Source organism: Alnus glutinosa, chromosome 10, assembly GCF_958979055.1.
Source record: "Alnus glutinosa chromosome 10, dhAlnGlut1.1, whole genome shotgun sequence".
NCBI lineage: Eukaryota > Viridiplantae > Streptophyta > Magnoliopsida > Fagales > Betulaceae > Alnus > Alnus glutinosa.
The window spans coordinates 7344972-7357269 of NC_084895.1; the positions used below are offsets into that span (position 1 = coordinate 7344972).

Below are 12298 nucleotides of genomic sequence, written 5' to 3' on the forward strand. Positions count from 1 at the left end.
TTGATAGAATTCATGGATTCATATGTTGAACAATTGCAACACTCAAGTTTTACAAATACTTTGGTGAAAGGCACAAGAACATGGAAAAAGGATCGTGAGAAGAAATATTCAGTTTTCTCAAGGTTATACTTTTGCCTATTCTATTGATTTGAAAATAGTTTGTGAGTTCACACTCACGGTCATAATTAGTTATTAAAGAGAATATATGAAGGTTTAATCAAAAACACCAAGAACGTGTTCTTGATTATGCAACATGTAAAGAGAATCTCAGCCAATGAAAAATAGTTCTACATGCCTAGGAGAGGCCAAAGTAAGTATCGCAAATTTGTGCAGTTATTTTATTTAGTCTTGTTTATCTTGAAGCAAAATTTTCCTAGGATCGGTTCCGTTGTGCTTACTCTGTATGTGCATCCCCAACAAATGATATTAGAGCCAACTTAAAAAAAAAAAAAAAAAAAAAAAAAATTTCATATTTAGATTTTTATACATGCACTTCATGTTTTTCAGCTTTATGCTATATTGCTTACGTTAGATTTTTAATCCAACAGCTTTGAAGATTTGATTGAGGTACACATGGCACTTTTAAAGACTTGGTTGAAAGAATTTTCCTACAACTCAATTTCTAGAAAATTTATGTCCTTATATCTTTATCTTACAATTGTTCAACAATATTGATGTGGCACTCCAAATCAATCTTTCTTTCTTTTTTTAAATGAGAAATGTTATAGGTTATAATTCTACCCAACATTCATCCAAACGTGGCATTCCCAACTAACTTTTATATTAATATAAAGGTTACTTAGGAGTGTTACGTTAGAATTATTAGATAGAATTATAGTATCTTACATTATTCTTTTTTTCTTTTTCTTTTATTTAACAATGATTAATTTAAGAGTTAGTTGAGAGTGTCATATGAACCTTATTAGATGAATATTAAATAAAATTATAGTATCTAACATTTCTCATATCATTAAATCTGTAAAATAAAATTTTAATTATAAAATGAATAACCAAAATGGAGAGAATCTTATTCTTAAAAATAAATAATTCAAAAAAAGAAAAAGAAAAAAGGGGGCAACTTTTCCCAGCAAAAAGTCATTAAAAGCAATGAACATTATAATATTGGCCTTTAGTCCTCAAAAGGTACGACTATTTAGTGTTTACCACCAATGACCACGCTAGGGGGGACAAAAAAGAGCCGTTAGTTGACCGCCAAAAATATAGCCGTTGGAGGCTAGTGGTTATTAAATGAAAATGCCAAAGCAGAGTACATAACAAGTTGAGGTAAAGAAGACTAAGGAATAGCATCAAAATCTCTGATGAGGGATTTGGACGCCCATTATAATAATTATCCTGAAAATAATAAATAAATAATTATACGATCGACTATCTCCTTCAAAGTGTCACACTTGGAAACCTGCAGTGTCCATAACCTGAGACAAATATGAGAGAAACTATCAGAAAATTAACATTAACTAATTAATTAGTGTTAAGAAATTAAAGTAGTTATTATTCTTTTAATTATTTTATGACCCACGTATGACGTATCTACTCCTAAACCCTAATCACCAAATTCTGATCTTTATTTTTTTTAGCAGAATTTATATAGATTTCTTTGGCGGGCATTGTTAAAACATATTTTTTATTTAAGTTTAGCGTTTCTTGCTCACTACTCATTATTTTTCTATAAATAGCAAGTTATATAATAATGTTTAATATAATAAATAAACAAGATGTAGCCCATACGTCCCTCTCTGCTTTCCCTTCTACAATTGCATCTCACAATGTGAAGTTTCTATTTCCGTATATGGACAAAAAATCATACACCCAAGTTTCGATCTAAGCTGCCTAACAGAGCTGAAACTTGATTTAAAAATAATAATAATAATAATAAAAAATAAATAAAAGATGAGATAAAACAGCCAAAATTAAAATGGTGTCGTTTTTCTCAGCCAAAAAACGAGGCCGTTTTAAATGCATATATATAAATCGCATCGCATTCTCTAGAATCTACCTGCAGTGAGAGACATTAAATGCCATAAATGTAACTTTTACTTACTTGGATCCTTGATTGTCTGTGCAGCGAGCCCATTGAAGTAGCAGGTCCCACCGGCCTTCTTGAACTGCGACCAATAAGAACTGAACGCGTAGCTCGCGTGCCAAACCAACGAATCGGGTTTATTACACTTTCCACCGGTCTGGATCGGGTCACATGTTTTGTTCCCCTGCGAGCACGCGTACGACAACGCCGACCCAACATCACTCCTATTGGCTCCCTTTGCCACCACACACCATATCCTCCCCTTGTACAGCTCGTTGTTCGTCGGCTCCGGCAACGGCTTGTACTCCGACTCTGGCGTCTCTCCGGCCAAGTCTATCCCGTACACCGGCGACCCGTTCGGGTACAACAGCCCGAAATGACGCTCCGTACCCGCACCCGTTTTCTGATTCTCGTTATACAGAGAGAAAATGAACGCAGGCAGGACCTTACCCGGCCGGGACGGCGTACCCAACGGCGGTTTGGACGTGAACTTCTTGACCACGTTGCGGTTGTAAGTGGCAGCGTTGTAAATATTGCAGCCAATCTGGTCATAATCGCCGCCGTTGGGCCAACCCGTTTCGGCGATAAAGACCCGGATATCAGGGTACCCGAGTCGCTTCATAGCGAAAATCACAGCGTCGACCATTTGGTCAAACAGGTTGGTGTAGGTGAGACCCGAACCCGGGTCCGTATAGGTCGTGTTCTTGGCCTGCAACAGTGCGTAGTCTAGTTTGATATTGACCGGGTCGGAGGACCAAGGGAAAAAAGGGTACACATCCAGGAAGAAAAAGGACTTGGTTCGGTTCAGGAACTGCAACATGGGTTTTACAACCCGACCCGAAATGTCAGACCGGAACGTGCCGTTGGAGGGTGGAAATGATGATTGTAGGACGTCCATTGCAGAGGGGGTCCCGACTTTGACCCTGCGGATGCCATGGGTTTTTAGGGAATTTCTGATTCTGCGCATTGCAGGGACGAGGTTGTACCAGGTTTGGTTGTCGGAGGAGCTGAGGATTTCGTTGCCGACGAGGAGGTAGCGGATCATGGTGTCCGGGTAAAAGGGTACGACGTTCGATCGGACCCAGGTATCGGAGAGGGTTTGGTTGGAGGAGATGTTGACGATGAGCTGGTTGGGGACCATGATGGAGACTTGGATGTCGGTGTGTTTGAGGGCTTTGAGGATGTCTGGGTTGGCATCGTAGATCTTCACCCGCTTGGCTTTCAGGGATTTGATCAGCTCCACCGACCGTGACGGTGACGGTAGGTTGTTCCCTAGCTGGCCGTAGTTTACCCCCACCTTGCCGGAGAACTCTGCGCCTGAAATTGAAAAATAGTTATAGCCCAGATTATTAAAGAGATTAGAGATTTGACAGAGGAAATGAACGTACCGGACATGGAGACCAAGAGGGAGAGAATGAGCAGAGAAACAAGACCCATCTTCGTCTTCGTCTTCGTCGTCGTCGTCGTTACTCTGCTTCTTGGCTCCCTGAACTATTTAAAGGGAATATATGTCTTGTAGAGCAAGTCGGAGAAAGCTATCTGTAAAGGTGGATCGGAAAAATCATCAGGCAGTTGAACTAGACCAGGGACCAATGCGTCAAAAGGTCATCAAGGGGTCGTGGAATGCCACTGTTTCTTTTTTCCTTTTAATAAGAGCATCTCCTTTATAAGTAGATCGTTCGTAATAATTAAATTTAATTATTATATATTATTTTTTGCCTCTAACAAAATAGGTAAAATAATTTTTTTTTCTAATAGTATGAACTGTAAATAAAATTTTCTACCGGTTTACTATTCACACTACAAATATTTTATTATTATTTTCTCTCTCCATTTCCTTCTTTCTCTTCCTCTCAAGCTATTTATTTTACATTTTTTTTCATACAAAATAATATTTAAATGCAAATAAATAGTAGAATAGAGAACCTGTCGGAGCAAATATAGAAAAAATATAGTACTTTTTCAATAGCTACTTTGACTACTATTGTTAGAGATGCTTTAAGAAAAAATGTAAAAATCACTGCACGTCACCGTGTTTATCTCATTTACGATTAGATCTAGGTGGTATTAGAATAAAGGTAAATATGAAACAAATCCCTGAGTCGGTGCACATATTCTGAAAAACCTCATTTCTTTTTCTTTTTTTTTTAACATTTGATCCTTTAGTTTTTTGCCAATTTGAAACCAGTTCCTCCGTGAGTTTTATGTCCATTTTCACAACTTCTATTAGTGCCACATCACCCTTTTTGTCACATCATCTTATATTATCAAATTAAAAAATTAAAATTATTTAAAAAAAAAAATTGGAAAAGCTTTATCTTCTTCTCCAACCTCGACCATGAATTCTTGCAAATTCCGGCAACAAAACGACGTTGCCGTTCGATCGCCATGCACTTCTACATTATCTCTAACTACACTTTTTTCTTCGACACGCCGTTGTGTTTTTGTCAAATTTTATCTACTGAATTAACAGATTCTAATATTATGACGTACCATAATCAATAAAATTATGACACGTGTCTTATTTAAGGCAGTGTGACTCACACTGAATATGACTTGTGGGGAGTAAATTTATTTGTAGGCAATTGGTTTTGGGAAGAGGTAAAAGAGAAAGGGAAGGCATGGGTAGAGTAATGGGCGGACAGAATCAGGTCGGGTGGATGAAGTGATATGATAGGGCAGAGAGCAAAGGAAAAGCTTTAAAGAATTAAAGGCATGTAGAGAGATAAAAATAAAAAATAAAAAAGGCATGTAGAGAGAAAGCGAGAGGGGTGGGGGCCTTTGGGCAGTGCTAAGCAACTACGTAGAGATACAGAAAAGAATAAACTACCGTCTGTTTCCAGGAAGGGAGGGAAAAGTGGATGCTATTGCTGCTGCCAAAAAGTGCAACTAGCCGTTGAGACTTGAGAGCGCGCGCCGAGGTTGGTGGATCTCGGCCCCTCTTCATAAGACCCAACGTATATATAATATATATTATATTTTTATTTTATAATTATGAGAAAAGTGTACTATCTCTTAAACTAATATCTAATTATTAATGTATCTTTCAAACTATTAATCATATTAATGTCCTTTCAAAATTATTAAATAATGTCAATGTGTCTCATAATGACAAAAATTATCTTCATAAAATTATAAAAACTATATAAAAACCAAAAAAAAAAAAATTATTTTTAAAAAAATCAAAAAATAAAAACTAAGGTTTTTCATTTTTTGAAAATTTGTTTTTTGTTTTATTTAATTTTTCAGTTTGGGCCGCCTCTTGGATTTTCATTTTTTCCCTTTTTTTTTATTCTTTTCTTTTTAAAAAAAAATTGTTTTTTTTTTTTCAATCTTTCAATTGTTTTTTTTTTAAAAAAAAAAAATAATAATAAATTGTGATGGGTCACCTTTGAACCACAACGGGTCTAGTTGATTATTATTTTTTTTTAATTTTAATTATAAAATCATGGTATTTTTATATTTTACAAGACCATCAATGGAGACGGCGGATGTGTTCACTAATTTCATTAATTAATTCTCACTTCTTCCGATTGCGTGACAACTGACCACTCCACCATGGAGATGAGCATAGGGGAGTGGCCTTAAATAGAAGGTTGGGGCAAGTTCTTGGCAAATGCCCAACGAAGGTCTTGGTGAATCGCTTGATCCAGCTCATGTTTACCACTGCTCAATTATATATATATATATATATATATAGAAAATTGTGACCCATGAGGGGTCACCTTTGAACCACAATGGGTTATACTTGATTTTTTAATCTTTTTTCTTTCTTTTTTTTTTCTTTTTGTAATTTTCTAAACATCTTAGGGGTATAAGGTATAGGATTTAGAGTATTTGTTGATAATCTGCTTACTGAATTGTATGGCAGTACCTTGATATATATAGTACCGAAATATCTAGATAATCTCTAGAAGTGATTTACATCAAAACAACTTCTATCTCACTTATCAACCGTATCTCTTAACCTAGAGACCTAATATAATTACAACTCAACAACTTAACATTTATCTAAAATAGGAAGACACTTAGTCTAACTCAACTACTTTAGCTTTATCACTAGAAGATAAGTCTTGTGATCCAATACGCCCCCTCAAACTCGACGTGGGAAGCTGAACGTTGAGGTTGGATTTGAGTAGGATAAATCTGGCAGCAGCTAACGGTTTAGTGAAGATATCGGCTAACTGATCTTGGTCTGAAATAAACCGAACATCAAGAATTTTCTTAGCTTCATGCGAGCATGATAGAGTGGATTTGCAGTGAGATAGGTGGCGCCAATGTTGTCACAGCGCAAGACCGGTGGGCGAGGAGAAATAATAACAAGTTCACCGAGTAAAGTTTGAATCCATACTAACTCGGCTGATGCATTTGCGATGGCTTTGTATTCAGATCGCTACTAGAGCGAGATATCGTTGGCTGTTTCTTGGAGCTCCACGATAGTAGATTTTTACCAAGTAGAACACAATAGCAAGAAGTTGATCTTCTATCATCAGGGCAACTAGCCCAGTCCGAATCCGAGAAGGCTGTGAGCTGCATGGAGGAGTTCCTGTGAATGCAGAAAGTATGTGTGATGGTGGACTTCAAGTAGTGTAAGATACGCTTCATAGCAGACCAATGAGCGTCACGGGGTTCTTGCATGAACTGAGAGACTTTATTAACCGCAAAGGCTATGTCAGGTCGAGTAAGCGATAAGTATTGAAGAGAGCCTACAGTGCTGCGGTACAAAGTTGTGTCCGTCATAGTGGATCCTTCAAACCGACTAAGGATTGTAGAAGCCGCCATAGAAGTAGAAACCGGCTTCACAAGAACCATGTTAGTCTTTGTTAGAATATCATTAATATACCTTTGTTGAGATAAATGCAAACCATCCGAGTGCCATGTAGCTTCAACACCAAGATTGAAATGTAGAGGCCCAAGATCTTTGAGTGCAAAAGAGGAGTGAAGATCATCTATGAGTTGAGAAATAGTTCCTGAATGAGAGCTAGTGATAATTATGTCGTCAACGTATATCAATACGAAAATAGTAACACCAGAAGATCTGTAAATAAACAATGAAGAATCTGATTTGAAGCTGTGAAACTGCAGTTCAAGTAACCGGGCACTTAAGCGCAAGAACCATGCGCGGGGGGCTTGCTTCAAACCATAAATAGCTTTGTGATGCTTGCAAACTGCTGTTGTAATACCCCGTATTTTAAAATATTGAATAAAATATCTTAAAATATGATTTATGACCTAATAATAATGTAAAAGAATAAATATGAATATTTATGAAAATAAATATTCATTTAGAAGCATTTATATTTTTAATTTGATAAAAACTCAAACGAATCTTAAACTTTAGAATAACGAAAGTAAGGTCAACCGAACTCTGTTTTGGTCGATTCAAAAGCCAGAACGCTCGTCTCAAAGTCCTCTAGTTACCCTCTGAATTTCATAATTTTTAGACTCCATTTAAGGTGCGAAAATACTTGTGAAATATACCACTCCTGATTTGGGTAAAAATTAGATATTAGTAATATGTGGGCCCATTTTAATTCTTCATAAGCCCAGCCCAGGCGTACAGCCCAGCCCAACCCACATCTGGCTTCACGTTTAAGCCCAGTCCATTTTTAAGTCATTAGAAAACTAAAAACAAACAACCGTAGCTTAGTTAATAGATTAAGTTAGATTAGTTGAATTTGAACTTCTTGTTCGTTAGAGATAAGTGATATTGGTCGATTTTGATTCTTTGAATCTGCCATTGAACACCTGCAAGGCTCCTGTCCATAAATTGAAATTGTGCTGGGATGATCCTCACCTTTCAGGTCTTCTATATAAAGAGAGCATGGGCAATGGGTCTTGCACACACAAAGCCTAAGCTCTCTTCCCTTCTTCCCCATTCTCTGTTTCTCTCTGCAGGAAGTCTGCTTCTCTCTTTCTCTTAGTTTTTCTTTTAGTTCCAGCAGCAATTCTCCCTCTCTTGCTCACGGTTTGTAGCCCAGAAAAATAGAAAAGAAAACAAAGCGGAAAACTAGAAAATTCTCTCCAAAGCTCTCTCCTTCTTCCTTGATTATTTTTCTGCAACTCTTTTCTTTCTCTCTCTCTCTATTTGAACTCTCTGGCTCACTCTCGGTTTTGGGTCCAGCAGCAAGTAGAAGATCAGAAGACAAAAGGTAGTCTCTCTCTCTCGGACTTTCTTTCTCTCCCTTTCTATTCGCTGTCTCTCTGTGGTACCTGCTGTGTGTGTGTGTCTTGGTGAATAAAAGAATAGAAGAAGAAAGAAAGAGGAAAGAAAGAATAGAGTAGAAGAGGAAAAGATAAAGGAATAAAAGACAAAAGAATAAAGGACCCACTTCTCTCTCTCCCTCTCTCCCGTAAGTCTCTTTTCTCCTTTTGTTTGGTTTTAAGTATTTCCTTCTAGAAGTAAGGGACTTAGCTAATGAATATATTTATACATATATTCTCTTTGTGTGTGTGTCGGTGGGAAAAATAAAAGGAACAAAGAAATGAAAAAGAAAAAAAAAAAGGAAGAAAAGATACAAAAAAAAAGGAGGGGGGGGGGGGGGGGGGGGATATTTAGTTTGTTATTTTAATATTGGTAATTTCATGAGCTTTATTTATCTAATATTTTGTGTTGTATTTTACACGGGGCTTTTTAAGTGGTTCAAACAATTTATAATAAATCAGCCATTGTGATGTTCGAGTAAAAAATAATATTTTACAAAAGTGCTGTTATGCCGCCAAAAAAATTCTAAAAGTATTTTTAGGCATTAGTGTTACTAATGCCGTTATTCCACCCAAATTTTATAATAAGATTAAAATAAGAATTATTTATATTGTACTGCTTGTGTACTTTTAAAATATAAAACCCATTAATTATATTAATGAAGTCACTATGTCGATTTGGTACAAAAATATATATAAGCTTTTATTACTAATGTCGTAATAATGCCCACACGAAATACTTGGTAGTATAATTAAACCTATTTTATGCCGTTATAATATCTGAGCGACATTAGAAATTGGGATAAATGATTATTAGTCGAAAGTGATAAAATATTAAAATAGATTCTTAGTATTTTTATACTAATATATTATCAAATGTATATAACTGTGCAGTCATTACTCCTGTGGATCTCTCTTTGTAGCAGAGAACTATGAGTATTTCTTACTCACTGAGGGTGATGCTGAATTTCTACAATGTTATGATTTCTGCTTTATTTAATTGGTTGCGCATGTGGAATTTGCATATTTTGTTATTTTAATTAATGAATTTAATTATAGCAAAGTTGGGAGTGACGTCTGCCAACGGATCAGGGAGTGACGTCTGCCTGAGCCAAAAATATTAATAAAGAACAGAGTAGGGAGTGACGTCTGCCTACGGACCAGGGAGTGACGTCTGCCTGTGCCAAAAAGATAATAAATTATTAGAGGAGTGACGTCTCCTTAGATAAATTGTTAGAGGAGTGACGTCTCCTTAGAACTCGCTAAACGGGAGTGACGTCTCCTATCATTTGCTAAAGGAGTGACGTCTCCTATAACACGTTAGACAAGAATTACGTTTCCTAAATTTTATATGCTGGAGTTACGTCTCCATATGATGAAGGCAAGAAGAAAATGGTTATTTAAATAAATAAGACTCTGCATATAAAATTGTCATTTTATTATGTCATTGCATTGTGTTCTTTATTTCTAATAAATCAGCAATTATATCATTATTAAAAATAATGGACTCAATAGGTATTTTTATATTATTATTTCTCTATATTATATATTAATACAGGTTATGAAGAGAAGAAGTATCAGGATTGTCCAGACATTTAGGTGATCTTGATGGCAGTATCTGAGACTAGGATGCCTCCCATTTTTGTGGACTAATATGTTTAGTCCATTATTATAATATTCGGAGAATAATATTTATATTTTTGTTGGTATGTATTAATGATGCTATGAATATAATGTTTGTAAATTATCTGTGCCATACATGGCACAAATACTATTTTAATGTGTAATTATTCAATTACACTCTTTATATATATTTTGAAGTATTTTGTTAGAAGCTCTGATGTGTTAATGTTAAGAAAAAAATATATTCTGTTGCCAATTTATAACTCTGATGATGTCGTAATGTCACATGAAAATTGAAATTTTCACTTATGTCTTTTTGTAAAAGGCGAGGTGTTACAGCTGTGGGATGATTTGGATGATGAAAACCAGGCGGTTGAGCCATATAAACTGTTTCTTGTAGATGTCCATGTAGAAAGGCGTTGCTGACATCCACCTGTCGTATAGCCCAGCCTGCAGAGACAGCAATAGCTAAAACAGTTCTAATGGTGATTGGTTTAACCACAGGACTATAGGTTTCAGCAAAATCAATCTCGGGTTATTGATAAAACCCTTTTGCCACCAAACGAGCCTTGTACCTTTCTATTTGCCCATCAGCTTTCCTTTTAATACGGAATACCCATTTTGAACCAACTATATTCATGTTTGGAGAGGATGGAACAAGAGACCAAGTGCCATTTTTGAAGAGAGCATCAAACTCGGTATTCATTGCTGCGAGCCACTCTGCACTTTTGTTGGCTTGAGAAACACAAGTTGGTTCTTCTTCATGGAGAGCAATTGAAGCCGTGAGGGCTTGAGGAAGGGGATATTTGATTCTGCCATCAGTAAACTTTGAAGGTTTGAAGATCAAATTATGAGACCGTGTGGTCATACCATGAACCCGGATTGGAGGAGGAGACTCAATTTCAGTAGATGACTCAAAGGGAACTATGGGAAAATTTATTGGAGAGACAGGGTCAGTTTCTGTGGAGACTGAGACAGGAGAAGGTGGATTTGATGATGGAATGTTAAGAGAGTCATGCCTAGAGCTAAACAGAGGAAGGGATGAAGGAAGAACAAAAGGGAGAGTCATGGAAGGATGGGATTTGGAGAGAGATGAGGTACTAGGAACTTCGGATTTGGAAAAGGGGAAATTTGTTTCATTGAAAACAACATGTCGGGCAATATAGACTCTACCAGAAGGGATGTGGAGACATTTATATCCAAGATGATTTTTACTATGTCCAATGAACACACATGATGTAGAACGGAAAGAAAACTTAGTTGAATTATATGGACGAAGGAATGGCCAGCATTCACAACCAAATATCTTTAAGAGTTTGTAATCAGGGGTTTGATGAAAAAGTAACTCAAAGGGAGACTTTTTCTATGCGACTTTAGAGGGAAGTCGATTTATGAGATAAGTGGCGGTTTCAAAAGCCGAGTCCCAAAAAGTTAAGGGTATGCTGGCAGTAGCTAGGAGAGATAGCCCGGTTTCAACAATATGTCTATGTTTTCTTTCTACTGTTCCCATTTGATGATGTGTATGGGGACAACTTAGTCTATATTGAATTCCCATAGAGGTGAGAGAGGTCTTAAGAGGACTAAATTCACCTCCATTATCGCTCTGGACAGAAACAATTTTGGTAGTGAAATAAGTTTCAACTAATTGTTTAAACCTAAGAAAGGTAGCACAAACTTCAAATTTGGTTTCAAGATGATAAAGCCATGTATACTTGCTAAAATCATCAACCACACTTAGATAAAATCTCTTATTGTGTACAGAATTTTGTGGAGCAGGACCCCATACATCAAGAAACAGCAACTGTAAAGGTTTGCTGGAGGTGGAAGGAGAAATACTGAAATGTAAACGATGACTTTTTCCTTGTTGACATGGGGAGCAGAAGGAAGGAGTCTTGGAAGAAGACACGGGCAGCTTATTGAATTGAATAACTTGGTTGACGATGGGAGTAGCAGGATGGCCGAGTCGGAGATGCCATTTGTCCAAGGATACTTTTTAACCAACGAAAGCAGCAAGAGACTTGGAAAAGGAAGCATTTGAGGATGGCCATGGATAAAGGCCGAACTTACTCGAGCCTTGGAGGAGGAGCTGCCGAGTTGGAATATCCTTAACACAGAAAAAATTGGGATGAAATTCAATGAAAACATGGTTATCTCTAGTAAATTGGTTTACAGAAATAAGATTTTTCTGAATCTGAGGAACATGAAACAAGGAGAATAAATTGAAATTACGTGAGGGTGTTGGTAAGAGACCACGGCCAGAATGTGAAATTCGCAAACCTTGTCCATTGCTTACATGAATTTGATTTGTACCTGTGTATTCCTCAGCATTCAAATTGAGATTGGAGAGATCATTTGTGAGATGAACGTTGGCTCCTGTGTCTGGATACCATGAAGGGTCAGAAGCAGATGTTGCTGAAGTCATGTTGACTT

At 36.7% G+C, this 12298-nt stretch overlaps 1 protein-coding gene across 1 annotated transcript; it reads right to left on the reverse strand.

Moving 5' to 3' along the window:
- Nucleotides 1-1004: 1004 nt before the first annotated feature.
- Nucleotides 1005-3682, reverse strand: LOC133880178 (probable glucan endo-1,3-beta-glucosidase A6). The gene is made up of 3 exons (XM_062319075.1): nt 3430-3682; nt 2060-3358; nt 1005-1433 (listed from the first exon to the last, which is right to left on the reverse strand). Exons 1-3 carry the CDS (start codon nt 3476-3478, stop codon nt 1396-1398), a joined length of 1386 nt encoding a protein of 461 aa, XP_062175059.1. The 5' UTR covers nt 3479-3682; the 3' UTR covers nt 1005-1395.
- Nucleotides 3683-12298: the final 8616 nt, after the last annotated feature.

Coding starts and splice junctions, on each gene's coding strand:
- LOC133880178 (XM_062319075.1), bottom strand. CDS start 3,478: ATGGGTCTTGTTTCTCTGCTCATTCTCTCCCTCTTGGTCTCCATGTCC. Junction 3,359..3,429: donor CCTCTTGGTCTCCATGTCCG/GTACGTTCATTT, acceptor TTTCAATTTCAG/GCGCAGAGTTCTCCGGCAAG. Junction 1,434..2,059: donor ACAGACAATCAAGGATCCAA/GTAAGTAAAAGT, acceptor TATTTGTCTCAG/GTTATGGACACTGCAGGTTT.